At 39.0% G+C, this 22,424-nt stretch overlaps 1 protein-coding gene across 1 annotated transcript in view; it reads right to left on the bottom strand.

Moving 5' to 3' along the window:
• LOC128661686 (neural-cadherin-like) overlaps positions 1 to 22,424 on the bottom strand; it is a 488,078-nt gene that overhangs the window by 382,415 nt on the left and 83,239 nt on the right. The window contains 1 exon segment of the mRNA XM_053715912.1: positions 1,879 to 2,083. Within this exon segment, the coding sequence (XP_053571887.1) occupies positions 1,879 to 2,083 (205 nt within the window).

The following is a 22,424-nucleotide window of genomic DNA, read 5'->3' as shown; positions in this document are numbered from 1 at the left end:
AGACAAAATTCTACTTTCATGATTCCGATAGAACATGCCATTTTAAGAAAATGTCACTTTAAATTAAAAAAAAGGGACATAAAACACCCATTTTTTTCTTTCGTGATTTAGAAAGAGCATGCAATTTTAATCAACTTTCTAATTTAAAACTATTATCTTAAGTAAAGTAAAGTAAATTGGAATGTTATTTAAAATTGTATTCTCTATCTGAATCATGACATAATTATTTTGGGTTTAGTGTCCCTTTAAGAGAAAAACACAGGCAGAATGAAGGTAGTGCATACTCATCGAGCAGCAAACCTCGAAAGTGTGTTCCAGATTCAAAAAGCTGTAATAAGGAGGTCTGGCACAGGATGTAGGAATCATGGGCACTCCCTGGAAAGCCTGCATACACGTGTGAATTTCAGAGTGATATCACAGACCATTTGGCAATTCAAGGAGTAAAACCCTTTTCTGCTGATATAGAGGAATGGCTCCTCATGTGGGGCCATGATACGCACATGTGTGCAATCAATTGCCCCCATGACATTGGGAATACCCCCCAGTCAATAGAAGCCTTGTTTAAGACTGATCCATTCCTGGGGGGTATGGGGGAAATTCATGTATCGCTGTGTCTGGTTATCTAGAGCAGTGAATACCTCCCCTGTGAGCCTGGAGAAGGTGGACTGCACTAGGCCAGACACAAAGCCCTCTGTTGACTGGAATGGGCCAGATGCCAGGAAGTGCACAACACACAACAGCTTCTGCATACCAGTCAGAGCTCGGTTCCTATTCGCTTGAGGGTCAATATCATCCTTCAAGACCTCTTATAGGTCAATGAGGCTTGCAAAAGTCCAGCAATACTTTTCCCTGACCTCCTCCTCTGTCATTCTGAACAGGGTGACCCTAACCCTGTGGATCCTTGGTGCCCTTGCTCTTCCCCTCTGCTGATGCCGACCCTTATAGGCCCTGCCGGCCTATGACCAGCTGCAGCAACAACAGCAGGAGGGGCAGCACCAAGAACAGGGACAGCAGCAGCAGGGACAGCAGCAGCAGGGACGGCCACAGCACCATGACCAGGGACAGCAGCAGCAAGTAGATCAGCTGCAGCAAGTCTTTCAGCAGCAGGAAAAGCATCCCTAGCAGTTCTATCCTCCACAGCAGGTAGTGCAGCAGCAGGGGCTTGTAATCTTTCCAGCACCCCTTGGGCCCCACAATGCTGTATGTTTAGATATTGCAGGGGAAACATGGTGGCTAATGAGGGTGTGCATTGTCAGGTGTTTTAAGGCTGCAGGTGAGAGGTTGTGCTGTTTTTGATTGGTTTGACACACTTGCAGAGGGAGGATACTGTTTGTAATAATAAAGTGCTTAGAAAAGGTTTAACTGTTTGAGATTTGCGGCTAATTGCACAGGCGTTAGGTGTTTGATAGACCCTCCAGGGAGTTACGGTGCTTTTTCACGCTGCGCAAGGGTTGCTGCGCCTGCCTATGTGTGGCGAGATGAAAATGGAGTAGATTTTCTCATTTCTGCGCAACGCCAGTTCTATGTTAGTTTATGGGAGTAAAAAATGCGGGCGACGGGTAAAATATACGCGTGTAACTTGTATGCTACGCCGTATATGTGATACCAAAACCGCATAAAAACCGGCGTTGTAGGCTTTTGAGGGCGACGCCGCATATGTAATCTTGCCCCAGATTGGTGCTTCCAGAAAAAGCAATTGGTGGCTAGAGTTTAGCTATTGAAACCCAATGGCAGTAAAATGTTATTTTATAGCAACACAACAGAAATTTCTTATAATTACAAAGTGTTAAGTTTAGAAGTTTATATTAAACCCACTTGTTATTGTTAATTTATTATTAAAAATAAATCCAGAGTAATAAATAGAATGGAATACAGTACCTCAGTGACACTGCTGAGCCCGCTATCTGCCTCCAGGGCTTTGACCAGCAGGTGGTATAGGTGATGTTCACTTTCATAATCCACAGCATGTGTCATACTCAGCTCCCCACTCTCCTGATTAATACTAAAGAGGCCACCTGGATTCATTAACAAGGTGTACAAGATTGGTTTGCTCTGGAAAGACACTGCTTCCACAACAGCCATTCTGTGAGGTTTAGAAACAATAAAGAGAAATATAACCTTAATCACAGACTTTACACATTTCCAGGAAATAAAAAATAACAATGTTAGGCATTATAATACTTGTTTTAACGTTTGTTTCTAAATTATCTTAGAAAATACATATGAAAAAAGAGACATTATATTGACATTAGGGACAATAGTTCACTGTCATTACAGCTTGAATAGGAACACCCTTTAAAAAGGGCTGAGCATTCTCTTTCTCCTACCTCCACTGGGAGGTTGATATTATATGATGACTCCTGTTTATATAACTGCAGTATTTATTTATTTATTTGTTTATTTATAGGTTTCAACAGGAAAAAGCAGCCATTCAAATGACAATATAAAAGAAAAGTAGTTATTTGTAAACAATTTAATAAACTCCATCAGGTAAAAAGGATCCTTTGGAACACATTAAAGAAGAGAACATTTTTCTACATAATAGAAATGTAGACATTGGCAGCACCTTTAATGGCAACATACTTAAAATGACAATTTTATGTGCATAATATATATATAAGCTTTTAATGAATGAGCAATAAAATATATAAATACAAAACAAAAAGAAATCTAAGCTTTTAAACAGTAATATTGTCTGCAAACATTACATTGTTTTTTTCTGTCTTTGAGCAGGGTGTGTGTGTATATATATATATATATATATATATATATATATATTTATTCTTTCTTTTTATGCAATTAAAATGGCCGACAGCGGAAATCAAAATTAACTTGAGACCACTGCCTGAAGGACTTTCCTACCAAGGGCTGCCCAGAAACATCAAAATGGTAGAATTTAGTGAAAGTATGCAAAGAAGACCAAGTAGCTGCCTTGCAAATGCGGTCAACAGAAGCCTCATTCTTAAAAGCCCAAGAAGTGTCAACTTCGTCTGGTAGAATGGGCAGTAATCCATTTAGGTGGAGGCTGGCCCACCTCCAAGTAAGACTAGTGGATAAAGACAGATAGATACTTGTGCTGTAGATTCGTTACTAAAAACAGGGGATTCCTAATCATCTTAAAATGAACAAAACAAAAATAGGGGTTTCTCTAAAAAAAGAATGTACTATGCACTACAATATGTAGCTAAATTAGTAACTAACAGCAGAATGTTACAGTTTAAAATGATAAATTTAATAAACAGTGTATACACTTTACATAATAAAAAATTAGGATTTATCGACAAACTTGCCCAGAAAAGCATAGTATCCACACAAACATCAAATTCCAATACAATGTTAAAACAATAATTACAAATAAAAAGATCCACTCCCATATGACTTCCGATAATGTGGGAGAGTTTGTGGGTGCCAGGAGGGCTGGAATATAGATTCCAATGAGAAGCAAAAAGGAAACCAAGCAATACGGCGACAAGTGTTACTTACACCGGCAATGGTTTAGCGATGTCCACATCAAGCATACTCCTAAGGCACTCTCTCCATGAAGAAGGATAAACAGAGGGAGTGCCTTAGAAGGAGTTTTTGTCGATTAATCTAATGTTTCATTACGTAAAGTGTATACACTGTTTGTTTATTAAATTTATCATTTTAAACTGTAACATTCTGCTATTAGTTACTAACGGCTAGATTTAGAGTTTTGTCGGTAACGACCCGCGTATCTAACGCTGGCTTTTTTCTGGCCGCACCTTTAAATTAACTCTGGTATTGAGAGTCCACAGAATGGCTGCGTTAGGCTCCAAAAAAGGAGCGTAGAGCATATTTAACGCAACTTCAACTCTCGATACCAGAGTTGCTTACGGACGCGGCCAGCCTCAAAAACGTGCTCGTGCACGATTCCCCCATAGGAAACAATGGGGCTGTTTGAGCTGAAAAAAAACCTAACACCTGCAAAAAAGCCGCGTTCAGCTCCTAACGCAGCCCCATTGTTTCATATGGGGAAACACTTCCTACGTCTGCACCTAACACTCTAACATGTACCCCGAGTCTAAACACCCCTAACCTTACACTTATTAACCCCTATTCTGCCGCCCCCGCTATCGCTTACCCCTGCATATTATTTTTAACCCCTAATCTGCCGCTCCGTACACCGCCGCAACCTACGTTATCCCTATGTACCCCTAATCTGCTGCCCCTAACACCGCCGACCCCTATATTATATTTATTAACCCCTAATCTGCCCCCCACAACGTCACCGCCAGCTGCCTACACTTATTAACCCCTAATCTGCCGAGCGGACCGAACCGCTATTATAATAAAGTTATTAACCCCTAATCCGCCTCACTCCCGCCTCACAGGGCCGGACTGGGAATGAAAAGCAGCCCTGGAAAATTTTTAGACCAGCCCTAAATTTTGCTGCGGCACACCCATAGAATGCACATGTCCGATTTTTCACAGTGGGTATTAAAAAAAATAAATAAATCTTAAATCCCTTTCAGGATTATTAGTGTCCTCCCGTACTGTCCGGTGATCTCATGATCTGATCTGTCTGTATTGCATTGTTAGAAACACAAACCTCCTTACTTTATTAACTGTTTTTTGTTTGTTTTTCATTCGAAAAAAAAAACCACACACTTCAACTTCATGCAGAATTGCAGATATTCATTATGGTGGAGATATATTTATTCATAGTGGTTTTACAACTTTTAGTTGGAGCATTTTTGCAAAATCGTCGGGCTTCTCTAGATAGATGCTATATAAAACAGTCTGTCATATTTGACTGTTGGCTGGTAGTAGGTGAGGTCACTCACGTCAGGTCAGCACTCACTCACGTCAGGTCAGCACACACTAGTTCAGTACAGTACTAGTAACTAAGTAAACTGGTCTGGACATGTTATTCATCATTTTCTGTTGTACTTGTTCACACAGTCACAGACACTGTCACATCACACATCATTCATTCATTCAAATCACATAAATAAATAATTATTTAAACTGTTGACTGACATCATTCATTCCATTTCCCAATCACATTTAATTATTAAAAAAATATACTAGTAGTAGTACTACTAGTATACATACGGTTGAGGTTGATTCCAGACTTGAGACTCGTTGAACTGTCTGTGTCTGTCCAGTGTCCACTCAGAGTCAGACTAACTCTTACTAGACTCCACGCACTTAGTGTCTGGCACTGTCCCCGCCGTCAGACTCAGTCTAGTGAAGTCCCTGCTTCCGCACGTGACCCCACGTAGCGTGCTGCAACTGCAAGTAGTTTACTTACTCCTCATCAAGTCGGCTCGCTGTCGCTGTCGCTGACGCATGCACAGGCGCTCCTGGACCCAGGGCACGTGTATAGAGAAGTTAGACACCACACTCTACACAGTGACGTCACGTCACTCACGTAAGCCGCAGCGCCAGCCTGCCCCACCTGACCTGACCCGGCCCGCCCGCCTCTGCCCTGCGCCGCCCGCACATCACAATTCACACATCATAACTAAGATGATCATCTGGACTGGATCCGATCCTGACTCAGACTCACAGACTGGAGACTGAGTGACCCACTGACCTGCTGTCTGCTGTCTGCTGACCTCCTTCCCTGGCCCAGCCGGCCCCCGCGGCCCGCCCGCCGCCTCATTGACAGTGAGAGATGAGAGTGACAGACATAGACAGACTGAGTCTGTGACTGTGAGTGACAATTTAACAGTTACAGACACAGACTCAGTCAGTCAGTCACTGTCATCAATAGAAATAGAATGCGGCCAATGCCCCCATGGCTACTTGCGGTAATTAGTGCCAGCGGTTGCGGTTGGCTTAATTTTATAATTTATTTAGTAAGTAACAGTGTAAGAATTCAGAAAAATAAATATGACATGTCAGATGAGACACTATTCTTATTACTGGCAACCATTCGCAATATGCAAGCAAAATATAATCGCAATGCACTGCAGATTAATATAGCAGCAGCCAGAAGCCAGCCTAAGCAGCCCAGCTGAGCTGCAGGCAGGCGGCCCACCGGGATTTTTCCCGGTATCCCGGCTGCCCAATCCGGCCCTGCCGCCTCAATAACCCTATAAGAAATAGTATTAACCCCTAATCTGCCCTCCCTAACATCACCGACACCTAACTTCAATTATTAACCCCTAATCTGCCGACCGAATCTCGCCGCTACTGTAATAAATGGATTAACCCCTAAAGCTAAGTCTAACCCTAACACTAACACCCCCCTAAGTTAAATATAATTTTAATCTAACAAAATAAATTAACTCTTATTAAATAAATTATTCCTATTTAAAGCTAAATACTTACCTGTAAAATAAATCCTAATATAGCTACAATATAAATTATAATTATATTATAGCTATTTTAGGATTAATATTTATTTTACAGGTAACTTTGTATTTATTTTAACCAGGTACAATAGCTATTAAATAGTTAAGAACTATTTCATAGCTAAAATAGTTAAAATAATTACAAATTTACCTGTAAAATAAATCCTAATCTAAGTTACAATTAAACCTAACACTACACTATCAATAAATGAATTAAATAAAATACCTAAAATACCTATAATTATCTACAATTAAACCTAACACTACACTATCAATAAATAAATTAAATACAATTCCTACAAATAAATACAATGAAATAAACTAACTAAAGTACAAAAAATAAAAAAGAACTAAGTTACAAAAAATAAAAAAATATTTACAAACATTAGAAATATATTACAACAATTTTAAACTAATTACACCTACTCTAAGCCCCCTAATAAAATAACAAAGCCCCCCAAAATAAAAAAATGCCCTACCCTATTCTAAATTACTAAAGTTCAAAGCCTTACCTGAACAGGGCCCTTTGCGGGGCATGCCCCAAGAAGTTCAGCTCTTTTGCCTGTAAAAAAAAAAACATGCAATACCCCCCCCCCAACATTACAACCCACCACCCACATACCCCTAATCTAACCCAAACCCCCCTTAAATAAACCTAACACTAAGCCCCTGAAGATCTCCCTACCTTGAGTCGTCTTCACCCAGCCGAGCCAAATTCTTCATCCAAGCGGAGCAAGAAGAGGTTCTCCATCCGATTGAAGTCTTCATCCAAGAGGCATCTTCTATCGTCATCCATCTGGAGCGGAGCGGCAGCATCCTGAAGACCTCCGACGCGGAACATCCATCCTGGCCGACGACTGAACGACGAATGACGGTTCCTTTAAATGACGTCATCCAAGATGGCGTCCCTCGAATTCCGATTGGCTGATAGGATTCTATTAGCCAATCGGAATTAAGGTAGGAATATTCTGATTGGCTGATGGAATCAGCCAATCAGAATCAAGTTCAATCCGATTGGATGATCTTAGTTTATTTCATTGTATTTATTTGTAGGAATTGTATTTAATTTATTTATTGATAGTGTAGTGTTAGGTTTAATTGTAGATAATTATAGGTATTTTATTTAATTAATTTATTGATAGTGTAGTGTTAGGTTTAATTGTAACTTAGGTTAGGATTTATTTTACAGGTAAATTTGTAATTATTTTAACTATTTTAGCTATTAAATAGTTCTTAACTATTTAATAGCTATTGTACCTGGTTAAAATAAATACAAAGTTACCTGTAAAATAAATATTAATCCTAAAATAGCTATAATATAATTATAATTTATATTGTAGCTATATTAGGATTTATTTTACAGGTAAGTATTAAGCTTTAAATAGGAATAATTTATTTAATAAAAGTTAATTAATTTCGTTAGATTAAAATTATATTTAACTTAGGGGGGTGTTAGTGTTAGGGTTAGACTTAGCTTTAGGGGTTAATACATTTATTAGAATAGCGGTGAGCTCCAGTCGGCAGATTAGGGGTTAATAATTGAAGTTAGGTGTCAGCGATGTTAGGGAGGGCAGATTAGGGGTTAATACTATTTATTATAGGGTTAGTGAGGCGGATTAGGGGTTAATAACTTTATAATAATAGCCGTGCGGTCCGGTCGGCAGATTAGGGGTTAATAAGTGTAGGCAGGTGGAGGCGACGTTGTGGGGGGCAGATTAGGGGTTAATAAATATAATATAGGGGTCGGCGGTGTTAGGGGCAGCAGATTAGGGGTACATAGCTATAATGTAGGTGGCGGATCTTTGCGGTCGGCAGATTAGGGGTTAATTATTGTAGGTAGCTGGCTGCGACGTTGTGGGGGGCAGGTTAGGGGTTAATAAATATAATATAGGGGTCGGCGGTGTTAGGGGCAGCAGATTAGGGGTACATAAGTATAACGTAGGTGGCGGTCGGCAGATTAGGGGTTAAAAAAAATTAATCGAGTGTCGGCGATGTGGGGGGGCCTCGGTTTAGGGGTACATAGGTAGTTTATGGGTGTTAGTGTACTTTAGAGCACAGTAGTTAAGAGCTTTATGAACCGGCGTTAGCCCAGAAAGCTCTTAACTACTGACTTTTTTCTGCGGCTGGAGTTTTGTCGTTAGATTTCTAACGCTCACTTCAGACACAACTCTAAATACCAGAGTTAGAAAGATCCCATTGAAAAGATAGGATACGCAATTGACGTTAGGGGATCTGCGGTATGGAAAAGTCGCGGCTGAAAAGTGAGCGTTAGACCCTTTTTTGAATGACTCCAAATACCGGAGGTAGCCTAAAACCAGCGTTAGGAGCCTCTAACGCTGGTTTTCACGGCTACCGCCAAACTCCAAATCTAGGCCTTAGTTAGCTACATCTTGTAACGCATAGTACATTCTCTATGTGCTATGCGTTACAAGATGTTATTCATTTTAAGGGGAATAGGGATCCCCTATCTTTTATACTATCTGCTTTTAGTAACGAATCTACAGCACACGTATCTATCTGTCTTTATCCACTAGTCTTACTTGGAGGTGGGCCAGCCTCCACCTAAATGGATTACTGCCCATTCTACCAGTAGAAGTTGAAACTTCTTGGGCTTTTAAGAATTAGGCTTCTGTTGACCGCATTTGGAAAAGTGAACAAACAAACTAGTACTTTAAGGTTCTTACAACATTCAAGTTGTAAAGAAAGTGCTGGCAGATAAACCCTTATCTAAGCCATCCTGCAAAATCCTAGGAATTCTAAAAGAATGACAGGAAACACCATGATCCAAACACTAAGAAATAAAGGCCCTCCAGACCTTATAATAAATCTTCCTAGTCACAAGATTGCTGGCCTGTATCAAAAGTCTCAATAACAGAATCAGAAAATCTCTCTGTCTGAGAACAAACCATTCAATCTCTATGCAATCAAGCTTAGAGGTTTGAGACCCTTATAGAAAATCAGACCTTGAGACAGAAGGTCATCTGGACATCTGAACCAAACCCTGCAAGGCCAAGCTGGAAAAATTAGGATTACTTATGATTTTTCTTGCCTGATCTTGGTAATTACTCAGAGAAGAAGAACCAGAGGAGGAAAAACATAGGCTAGCCAAAATCCCCATGGATCTACCAGAGCATCCAGAAACTGAGTATCCCTGGACCTTGCATAGTATCTGGGAAGTTTGTTGCTTAACTGAGAGGCCATCATATCTATCTCTGGAAGTCCCCAAAGATCCACTATCAGTTTGAAAACATCCAGATGACAATATCACTACCCTGGATGCACTGATTTACAACTGAGAAAATGCACTTCCCAGTTGTTCACTCCAGGAATATGAACTGCAGAAATCAGACAACAATTGGCTAGGGAACTGTGAGTTCTCCCCTGATGATTGATGTAAGCCACTGCTGGGACATTGTCTGTCTGAAAACAGAGACTCCATTTTCAACAGAAACCAAGTCTGAAGGGCACTGAAAATTGCATGGAGTTATATAACATTTAATGGTAACTTCGCCTCCCTAGGAAACCAAACCCCTTGTGCCCTCTGAGACCCGTATACGTTTCTCCAACCTGAAAGACTTGCATCTGTAGTGATCACAGTCTAAAATAAGCCCCCTGCATAATAAGCTGGGACTGACTTTTTTGTGATCTAGATAAATCTTTTGAGACAGTGTATGACACCTGCACCACTGGAGAAGCATACAAAGCTGAAGAGGCCTCATGTTAAAATGAGCAAACGTAATACTATGCGAAGCAGCAATTATGAGACCTAATACCTCCATGCAAAGAGTGACTGAGGAAAAAGAAAGAGACTGAAGGTTTTGAAAAGCTGACACCAGCTTCAAACTTATTTGATCTGTCAAAGAGAGACTCAAGGAAATGGAATCTATTGGAACTCATAGAAAAAAACAACTCTAGTCTGAGGAACCAGAGAATTCTTTGGAAAAATTAATTCTCCAACCATGTTGTGGAAGAAACAACAACAGTCTACTGGTGTGAGATTCTGCTAAATGTAAAGATGGAGCTTGAACCAATATATTATTCAGGTAAGGAAACACAGCAATAGTTCTGATTACAGAAAATAGAGTATCCAGAAACTTTGAGAATATTCTGGGAGATATAGCCAGACCAAATGGTAGAGCAACAAACTGAAAGTGCTGGTCTAGAAAGGCAATTCCTTAGAAACTGATAATGTTCTCTGCCCCATACCAGAATCTCTGGGCCGGAGGCCGCATCCTTCATGCAGACTTGGAAGAGGGAGTGGATTTTTTGTACTGCTTACGCCTGTTCCAGTTTGAACTAGGCTTCCAGTGAGAGAAGAAGAATCAAATTTCTAGTTCCTGTTCTGACAAAAGGGACGAAAATTATTAAAAGCTTTAGATCTACTGTTGGACCGTTTGTCCTGAGGAAGAAAAGCTCCCTTACCACCAGTAACAGTAGAGATAATATAATCCATAGCAGAACCAAACAAAATCTTTCCCTGAAGAGAGATAAAAGCCTGGGATTTAGAAACCACATCAGCAGACTAAGACTTAACCATAATGCACTTCTAGAAAGAAATGCCAAAGACATACTCTTAGAATTAATCTTAATGATGTCAATAATAGCATCACAAAAGAAAGCATTAAAACTTTTAAGCAATTTCAAAAGGTTAAAAAAATCTTCAGTAGCAGAATCATCAGAAAACTGTTCAGAAATACTATTTAACTAAATGAAAGAAGCAGCAGCCACGCCAGCAATAGAAATTACTGGCGTAAAAATATAACAAAGAAAAAACGAAAGTACTAATGGCACTGCTGAGGGTTGGGAATTAGGGTAGCCTATTAATCTCTGAATTAATAGATACAGTCTGTCTGGGTTTGTATCTATGATTCTGTGTTAATAACAATTTGGCTGAGGTGCTGTGTACTTGTATACTGAAACACTCGAAATCAATCCTAGGACTAGCACTCTCTCTCCCAAGATATCCAGTCTCTGCCCAATTGTGCCACCCGTGAATAAGGGGAAGAGTGCTACCCAGGTGTACAATTCTTCAATCCTAGGATTGATTTCGAGTGTTGGCGTAAAAATATAACCTGCTTGCTGGAAAGCCCTCTTCTAACTTCCTATCTAATGGGTCTTTAAAGGAAGAACTATTTTCCAAAGGGATATTAGTATGCTTAGCCAAGGTTAAAATGGCCCCATCAACTTTAGGAACAGTTTCCCAAATATTACTATTAGAAGCCGGTAAAGGATGTATTTTTTTTTAAACCTTGTGGAAGGATTAAAATGGATATCCTGGCTTAGCAACTATCTCAGAGACAGCATTAGAAACACGAAAAAAATCAGGAGATGTAACTATCGATTTAAAAATTAAGTCTAAATGATTTACAGAATTATCTTCAGCAACCTCAGGCACTTTAACCTCTAAAGTAAGCAAAATGTCCTTCAAAAGACCCCTGATCATCATAGAAAACCTCTCCCTCTCAGCAGGTTCATAACCAGAAACATTAACCTCAGAAGGCTTAGAGCTAGCAGATGGTAAATTATGGACTGACCTTTATGCTTACTTGAAGGAGGCATAGCTGCTAACTTCTCGGATACTGTAGATTGAATAAAGTACTTAACTCCAGGAGCAAAATCTGAAGAACTTCCCTGTAAGGAACAAATAGAAGGAGAAGTAACACCATGTCCGACCTGCAAATAGTGCACCTAAGTAAAGAGGGAGTGTGTCAGATAAGGAGAAAAATGCACGGCAAAACAGACGCGCTATATCCCAAGAAGCTTAAGTGCGCTATCCTGACACGTGCAGGCTTGAAATCCGACGTGCGTAATAGACAAGAGCTTATATATATATATATATATATATATATATATATATATATATATATATATATATATATATATATATATATATATAACAAGAACCTTTGGCAACCACTGTCTTCTAGGGTTTAAATGCAATAGAGGACAATCCAGTTAAAGTTTTCAAAACTTTATTTTCTTCCAAAATAGTAAGGTGACTTTAACAGCAGCATACAGTTTGTTCACAGGTAAGGCAAAAGGAACAGATTCAGTCTTTGCACAAGCTTCCAAAACAGCAAATCTCTGTCTGCATTGTCTACAGCAATACAAATGTCCTTTACAGAATGTAACAGCAAACAGAAATCCAGCAAAACGTTTAGTACATCATATTTTTCACAACACATCATATCAGGCCTCCTGCCTGGCTGTAATCTGTTTAGCTAGAGAAATGCTTCCCTTTTAAACCCTTGGAGCAGTAATCATGAGCCACACCTGAGTTTAATTTTCTTTAACAACTGTAAGGTATTCACAACTAAAAACACTAATCACTTCCCTGGGGTTTCTTAGCAAAATGGTAAAGTGAAATATATTAAACTTTGTCTAATATATACTCCCTCTATCACCAAACCAGACTTTCTGTCACACTTTCTCCCCCCCTGCTTACACTTGGTGGAGTGAGCGACTATAGATATTAAAGAGTGTACCCTTGAAAGACCATCAGCATTGCCCTGCAAAAGACCTGCTCTGTGCTAAATAAAGAAATGAAAAGGCTGCAGACTAAGAAACCATCTATCACTCTTGAATTCCTCTCTTTATTCTGACTCATCCATTTGAGAGGAGCATGATCTGTAATCAACCTAAATTTCCTCCCCAACAAATAGTACCGAAGAGACTCCAAAGCCCACTTAATAGCTAAACATTCTTTTTCAACAATAGAGTAATTTTTCTCTTGTTGGTTAAATTTTCTACTAAGAAATAATACAGGATGCTCCTCCCCTTGGTACACTTGGGAAAGAACAGCCCCCACACCAACCTCAGAAGCATCAGTCTGCACTATAAAATCTTTACAAAAATCTGGAGTTACCAAAACTGGATAGGCACACAGGGCATCATTCAAATGCTTAAAAGCCTTGTCTGCTTCTGTAGACCATTTAACCATTACTGGTGATTTTGCCTTTGTAAGATCAGTTAGAGGAGAAGCTATTGTAGCAAAATCTGGAATAAACCTTCTATAAATCCAGTCAAACCCAAAAAAGCTTTAACTTGTTTCTTAGTTAGGGGCTGGGGCCAGTTTTGTATGGCTTCTATTTTAGTTGTCTGTGGCTTAACTAATCCTCTCCCAATTGTATATCCCAAATACTTCGCTTCCTCTAAACCTATGGTACATTTTGAAGGATTCGCAGTTAAGCCAGCAGAGAAAATGGAGTCAAAAACTGTCTGAACTTTTGGGAGATGTGATTCCCAATCTGTACTATAAATGATTACATCATCAAGATACGCTGCAGCATAACGAACATGGGGCTTTAGAATTCTATCCATCATTCTCTGAAATGTTGCAGGAGCACCATGTAACCCAAATGGCAAAACTGTATACTGAAACAACCCATCTGGAGTTGAAAAAGCAGTTTTCTCCTTTGCCTGATCAGTGAGGGGTACCTGCCAATAGCCTTTCGTTAAATCAATTGTTGTTAAATAACGTGCTTTTCCTAGTTTTTCAATTAACTCATCAACCCTAGGCATTGGGTAGGTATCACATTTTGAAATACAATTTAATTTACGATAATCGTTACAAAATCATAAAGTACCATCTGGTTTAGGAACTAACACAATTGTACTGCTCCAATCACTGTATGATTTTTCAATCGCCCCAAGCTTTAACATTTTTTCCACCTCCAGTTTATAGCCTCCCTATGGGCTTCAGGAACTCTATAGGGTTTAAGGGAAACTTTTTTCCCTGGTTCTGTAACTATGTCATGTTTAATTACGTTAGTTCTCCCTGGCATCATGGAAAAAATCTCTCTGTTCCTTCTAATAAAGTCCTTGACCTCTTGCTTTTGATGCACAGATAGGGTTTCAGAAACATTTACTTCTGGCTCAGTAACAGGTATCTCTGTTGTATTTCCTGCATACAAAACCTCCCTATCCTTCCAGGGCTTCAGTAAATGAATGTGATATATCTGCTCAGGTTTTCTTCTCCCTGGCTGACTCACCTTATAGTTTACATCACCCACCTTTTCAATGACCTCATATGGGCCATGCCAAGTAGCCAAAAATGTATTTTCTACTGTAGGGACTAAAACTAGTACCCTGTCACCAGGCTGAAACACTCTAACCCTACAATTACGATTATAACTGTGCTTTTGTGATTCTTGGGCTTTTCCCATATGTTCCCTAACTATGGGCATGACAGCCTCTATTTGATCCTGCAATTGAGATATATGCTCAATAACACTTCTATAGGGTGTAGTTTCCTGTTCCCATGTCTCTTTAACAATATCAAGTAACCCACGTGGATATTGACCATACAAAAGTTCAAAAGGTGAAAACCCTGTTGAGGCCTGAGGAACTTCCGTGATAGAAAACATTAAATAAGGCAATAAAAGGTCCCAATTTTTTCCATCCATATCAATTCCTTCCATAACATACTCTATAGGGTCTTATTGAACCTCTCTACCAGCCCATCAGTTTGAGGGTGATATACTGAAGTTTTCAGATGCTTAATATGGAGCAGTTTACACAATTCTTTTGTAACCTTAGACATAAAAGGAGTCCCTTGATCTGTCAACATTTCCTTGGGTGTACCCACTTTACTAAACATAAGCATAAGTTCCTTTGCTATACATTTTGCAGAACTATTACGTAGGGGTACTGCCTCAGGATAGCGGGTTGCAAAATCCAGGACAAACAGTATATACTGGTGTCCTCTGGCTGACTTCACCAGTGGACCTATCAAGTCCATGGTAATTCTTTCGAATGGCACATCAATGATTGGCAAAGGCACTAATGGAATACGAAAATCCTTATTGAGAGCAGTTAGCTGGCACTTGGGACATGAAGAGCAATAATTATTAACGGCCTTAAACACATCTGGCCAGTAAAACCTGCTAAGGACCCTTTCTTTAGTCTTATCCATTACCAGGTGCCCCCCTAGTATGTGACTATGTGCAAGATTTAACACTGTATTATGAATGACTTGAGGTACCAACAACTGTTTAACAATATCTGTGCCCTGTGCCCTTTTTGTCTATTCTATATAGCAGGTTATTATTTACTTCAAAGTGAGGGTAAGGTAATGGATTTTCTGGATGTGAAATAACACCATTTACAACCCGGATATAATTTCTTGCTTCAGCCAAAGTGGGATCCTCCCATTGGCTACTTTTAAAATTACCACGATTAACCTCCAAATCTAATAAATCATCATTGCTTTTGTTACTAACACTTGGCTCATTATTCTGGAGAGGCTGGTCTCCTATCAATACAGGTATAGGGCAATAAGTTTTACCTTTACTGTTTTCGTCCAAATCAGAAATTTCAGAAAAAGGAAACACAAAATCCTCAATTGTTTCATTCCCTTTGGACTCCTTAGCTGAATTTACTATTAAAGCCCATAATAAAAAAAACTTAGGAAAATCTCTTCCTATCACCACCTCATGAGCTAATTTGGGTACTACACCTACCCAATGTTTTAAAGAACCACATTGTGTTTCGAAATTTACATCAGCTGTAGCATATTCACGTTTATCATCATGAACACAAAGAATACCCATTTTATGCATATGATCTATATTCACATCAGGTACTATACACTTTGCCACTAATGTAACCATACTACCTGAATCAAGTAATGCTTTACACATTCTATAATTTACAGTCACCAAACACATGTGAGAGATATCACTATTATCAGGATGAACACAGTTAGACAAAAATGAGTGCGGCCCTGTATTATCACTTGTACTATAGTCCATCAGTTCATCTTTAAGGGCACAGTCTCTGGCAACATGACCAACCTCATTACACTTAAAACATTTAATACTATAATTAGATTTCCTTCCAGGTTGGTTATATTTAAATGTTCCTCTATCTCCCAGAGGAGTGTCCCTTGTATCTTGAAAATATAACTGCTGGTCTCTCACCCCCCTTCCCCCTTGAACACCAGTTCTTGTAGAGTTCTGGTAAATAGGAGAGGAGGGTAAATCTGCTGGAGGTAGATGCAAAACTTCTCCTGCCGCAATATACCTTTCAACTAGAGCAATCAGTTGGTCTGCAGTTTGAGGGTCACCCTGACTGACCCATCGACGCAGGGAAGTAGGTAATCCTCGTTGAAAGCGATCCATCACCAATAACTCCACAATCTTATTAGTGGAGTTAACCTCTGGTTGCAGCCATTTCCTGGCAAGGTGAATGAGGTCAAACATCTGTGATCTTGCAGCTTTATCAGATGCATATCTCCAAGAGTGGAATCTTTGAGCACATACTGCAGAAGTCACTCCTAGGTGTGCCAGGATCTCAGCCTTCAGCTTGTCATAGTCACTGGCTTGCTCCGTCTCTAGGTCAAAGTAGGCCTTTTGAGGTTCTCCACTCAAAGAAGGTGCAAGTATGCTCGCCCACTCATCTGCTGGCCATCCTTCTCTTTACGCTGTTCTCTCAAAGGCAAGAAGGTACACCTCAACATCGTCCGCTGCAGACATCTTTTGAATATAGTGACTAGCTTGCATAACTTTAGAGCCTTGACAGCCACCAGCAGGATCAGAGCTCAGTCTCTCAGATATAGCTTGAATCTCTTGCCGCAACAAGCATGTGGCGTTCTGCTGTTCCTCACAAACCACCAGCACTTCAGTACTCTTTCTGCGTTTTTGCCATAATCATATCGTTCTCAGTCTGTTCCAACACGAACTGCTGCAGAGCTGCACTGTTTTCAGCAGCTTTTCTATTGGCCTCCTGTTGCACAGCGGTAGACTGAATCAGTGCTTTAATAACTTCCTCCATGTTGTTTGCAAATTATAAAACCCACAGACATAAAATGTGGCGGCCCGCCTTCTCCACCATATGTAACAAGAACCTTTGGCAACCACTGTCTTCTAGGGTTTAAATGCAAAAGAGGACAATCCAGTTAAAGTTTTCAAAACTTTATTTTCTTCCAAAATAGTAAGGTGACTTTAACAGCAGCATACAGTTTGTTCTCAGGTAAGGCAAAAGGAACAGATTCAGTCTTTGCACAAGCTTCCAAAACAGCAAATCTCTGTCTGCATTGTCTGCAGCAATACAAATGTCCTTTACAGAATGTAACAGCAAACAGAAATCCAGCAAAATGTTTAGTACATCATATTTTTCACAACACATCATATCAGGCCTCCTGTCTGGCTGTAATCTACTTAGCTAGATAAATGCTTCCCTTTTAAACCCTAGGAGCAGTAATCATGAGCCACACCTGAGTTTAATTGTCTTTAACAGCTGTAAGGTATTCACAACTAAAAAAACACTAATCACTTCCCTGGGTTTTCTTAGCAAAATGGTAAAGTGAAATGTATTAAACTTGGTCTATATACTCCCTCTATCACCAAACCAGAATTTCTGTGACAATAACATAATTTATGTAAGAACTTACCTGATAAATTCATTTCTTTCATATTAGCAAGAGTCCATGAGCTAGTGACGTATGGGATATACATTCCTACCAGGAGGGGCAAAGTTTCCCAAACCTTAAAATGCCTATAAATACACCCCTCACCACACCCACAATTCAGTTTAACGAATAGCCAAGAAGTGGGGTGATAAGAAAAGAGCGAAAGCATCAAAAAAATAAGGAATTGGAATAATTGTGCTTTATACAAAAAAATCATAACCACCACAAAAAAGGGTGGGCCTCATGGACTCTTGCTAATATGAAAGAAATGAATTTATCAGGTTCTTACATAAATTATGTTTTCTTTCATGTAATTAGCAAGAGTCCATGAGCTAGTGACGTATGGGATATAAATACCCAAGATGTGGAACTTCCACGCAAGAGTCACTAGAGAGGGAGGGATAAAATAAAGACAGCCAATTCCGCTGAAAAATTAATCCACTACCCAAATCAAAAGTTTCAATTTTAATAATGAAAAAAACTGAAAGTATAAGCAGAAGAATCAAACTGAAACAGCTGCCTGAAGTACTATTCTACCAAAAACTGCTTCTAAAGAAGAGAAAACATCAAAATGGTAGAATTTAGTAAAAGTATGCAAAGAAGACCAAGTCATTGCTTTGCAAATTGATCAACAGAAGCTTCATTCTTAAAAAGCCCAGGAAGTAGAAACTGACCTAGTAGAATGAGCCGTAATCCTCTGAGACGGGGAATAATCCGACTCCAAATAAGCATGATGAATCAAAAGCTTAACCAAGATGCCAAAGAAATGGCAGAAGCCTTCTGACCTTCCTAAAACCAGAAACGATAACAAATAGACTAGAAGTCTGTCTGAAATCTGAGTAGCTTCAACATAATATTTCAAAAAACTCTTACCACATCCTAAAGAATGTAAGAATCTTACCAAAGAATTCTTAGGATTAGGACACAAGGAAAAGACAATAATTCCTCCACTAATGTTGTTAGAATTCACAACTTAGGTGAAAATTGAAATGAGGACAGCAAAAAAAACACCTTATCCTGATGAAAAATCAGAACAAGGAGATTCACAAGAAAGAACAGATAATTCAAAAACTGTTCTAACTGAAGAGATGTCCAAAAAGAACAATACTTTCCATGAAAGTAATGAATGTCCAGAGCAAGCATATGCTCAAAATAGAAGAGCCTGAAAAACCTTCAGAACCCAATTAAGACTCCAAGGAGGAGAAATTGGCTTAATGACAGATTTGATACGAATCAAAACCTGAAAAAAATGATGAATATCAGGAAGTAACACTGCCTTATCCTGATGAAAATTCAGAAAAGGATATTCACAAAAAAGAGCAGATAACTCAAAAAACTCTTCGAGTAGAAGAAATAACCAAAAGGAACAATACTTTTCCAAGAAAGTAATTAACGTTCAGAAAATGCATAGTTTCAAACGGAGGAGCCTGTAAAGCCCTCAGCACCAAATTGAGACTCCAAAGAGGAGAGAATGAATTAATGACAGGCTTGATATGGACCAAAGCCTGTACAACACAATGAATATCAGGAAGATTAGCAATCTTTCTGTGAAAAAAGAATAGAAAGAGTAGAGATTTGTCCTAACAAAGAATTGAAGACAAAACCTTATCCAAACCAACCTGAAAAAATAATAAAATTCTATGAATTTTAAAAGAATGCCAAGAAAAGTAGGTCTTCCAGACTTAATAATAAATCTTTCTAGAGACAGATTTATGAGCCTGAAACATAGTATTAATCAATGAGTCAGAAAAACCTCTATGACTAAAAACCAAGCGTTCAATCTCCATCCCTTCAAATGTAATGATTTGAGATCCTGATGGAAAAAAATGGCCTTGAGAAAGAAAAGGTCTGGTTTAAACGGAGGTGTCCAACGTTGGCAACTGGCCACCCGAATGAGATTCGTATACCAAAACCTGAGAGGCCATGCTGTAGCTACCAGCATAACAAACAAATACTCCATAAGAATTTTGGAAGAAGAACTAGAGGCGGAAAGAAATGGGCAAAAAGATAATTCCAAAGAAATGTCAATGCATACACTACTTCCGCCTGAAGATTCCCGGACCTTAATAGGCCCCTGGGAAGTTCTTTATTCAGATGAGATGAAAAACATATCTGGTTAAGAGAGACCATTCTCCCGGAAGAAAAGCTTGATTAACAGAGATAATCTGCATCCCAAATATCTATACCTGGGAAAAAAAACACAGAATTTAGATAGGAGCTAGATTTAGCCCAAGCTAATATCCGAGACACTTCTGTCACAGCCTAAGGACTGATAGTCCTACTCTGATGATTGACATACACCATAGTAGTGATATTGTCTGAAAAACATTAAACGTCTCTTCTTCAAAAAGAGACTAACTGAAAAACTCTGAGAAAGCACAGAGTTCTAAAATATCAAATGGTAATCTCGCCTCCTGAGATTTCCAAACCCCTTGTGCTGACAGAGATCCTCAGACAGCCTCCCAAAAAAAAAGACTCACATCTGTAGAGATCATGGTCCAGGTTGAAAGAGACCTGTAGAACTAAATAATGGTGATCTTAACCACCAAATCAAGAGAGATAAATATTAGGATTCAAAGATTTAAAATGCGAAATCCTAGAAACCCTGCACCATAATTCAGCATAAAAGACTGGAAAGGTTCTTTCTATTGAAAATGAGCAAAGGGAATTAAATCCAATGCTGTGGCCATAAGACCTAAAACTTCTATGCATATATAGCAACTGAAGGAAATAATAGAGACTAAAGGTACCGACAAACGGAACACAATAAAATTGTCTCTTGTCTGATAGAGACAAAGACAGTGACAAAACTATCTGGAAACCTAAAAAAGGTGACCCTTGTGTAAGGAATCAAGAGCTTTTGAAAAAAAAATTCTCTAACTATGTCCTGAAGAGCAAAGTGAATCATATGAGATTCCGCATCCTCAGAAAATAATCTGAATGAAAACAGAAAAATGAAAATATGCATTTATTGTATCTAATGAAAACAAATAATGCTACCACTGACCAAAAAAAGGCAGAATAGTTTGAATAAAACTCCAAAACCCAGTTCCTAAAAATGGAACTGGAAGAAATACCCCAGAAGATTCCAGGTCTGAGCAGCGCTTGAACCCCATGGGTGCCCAGCCATGCTTCAACATTACCCAAAATATACTGGACCGAAACACACTTAAAGAAAGTGTTAGCCTTACTGGAATAAAATCAAAGAAATTTGGACCGAATAGAACCAAATAAATTTCAAAGAAGTCTTAACCTGCCCCTTGCCAGCCAAGCTGGAATACGGCACGTACATCGCAATTTTAGGGAGCTGATTTCGAACTGAAAAATTTCCAATTAAAAACATGTTACTTGGGAAAGAATTCAGGAATTTGTTCCTTAATAAGAACAACCAAACTAGTATAAGCTTAAAGTTTTAGTCTTAGAACTCAATCTTGAAGCCCAGAGTAACAGTTAAGAATTGAATCCAATTATAAAACAAATAATTGATTATCTTAGAACAAAAAAAATATGGATTTTTAAAAATCACAAAATTCTTCTAGCTAAAATAGCTAAAGACATAGATTAACCCTCATTTGCGAAAATATTCAATAAAATGAAGACACAAATGAAATTATTAGCATGATAGTCCAGTTAAAGGACCAGTCAATACAGTGGACTTGCATAATCAAAAAATGCAAAACAACAAGACAAATGCAACAGCACCTAGTCTAGTAAATTTTGTCCCTTAACCCCTTAATGACCACAATGTACCCTGTATGTCACTGGTCGTTAAGGGTTTTTTCAGGACATAATAGCACAAGTCTAGCAAGAAGACGCTATTAATGCCCTCCCTCCAGCAGGCTTTATGGAATAGAGCAGTCTCAACGCTGGTGGCAAGACCGCGCTATAAAACAATCAAGTCCCAAAAAAAGTCCAATGACATACAGGGTACGTCACTGGTCCTTAAGGGGTTTAACAATGCTAAAATAAATCATAATCTGATACTTGATCTTAAAGTAAACAGAACAAAATGAAGCAATTGCAACATCCAAATAAATCACAGGACCAAGAAAAGTACCTGAAACTAAATAATTTTCCATAAATAAGATACAACCATCTAAAGGAAAATAAATACTATTTTGCTATAGAAACAATAGCATAATTAGTAGGAGTAGAGATAGCCCCAATAAATTGGAGAACCCTCCAAATTGAATTTAACTGCTGGCAAAGAATATAGTTTAAAACCTTTAAAGAAGGAATAAAAAAAAATTATCAGCCTATTCCATTCCCTAGTATGAGGAATTGGAAAGAAAACCTCTGAAAACACAGAAGAAAAATAAGCAGAAATAGTGTTAGCTAGTCTTGAAAAAGGGAGGTAAGAGATGAATCTCTACGACCGATAACAGAGAACCTATGAAATAGATCCCGTAGAAGGAGACCATTGAATTCAAATAGGCAATACTCTCTTCACATCCCTCTGACATTCAATGCACGCTGAGAGGAAAACCGGGCTCCAGCCTGCTGCGGAGCGCATATCAACGAAGAATCTAGCACAAACTTACTTCACCACCTCCACGGGAGGCAAAATTTGTAAAAAACTGAATTGTGGGTGTGGTGAGGGGTGTATTTATAGGCATTTTAAGGTTTGGGAAACTTTGCCCCTCCTGGTAGGAATGTATATCCCATACGTCACTAGCTCATGGACTCTTGCT

Source organism: Bombina bombina, chromosome 5 (genome assembly GCF_027579735.1).
Source record: "Bombina bombina isolate aBomBom1 chromosome 5, aBomBom1.pri, whole genome shotgun sequence".
Lineage (NCBI taxonomy): Eukaryota > Metazoa > Chordata > Amphibia > Anura > Bombinatoridae > Bombina > Bombina bombina.
Note: the sequence above shows the minus strand (reverse complement) of the source record. Positions and strands in the feature narration are given on the sequence as shown.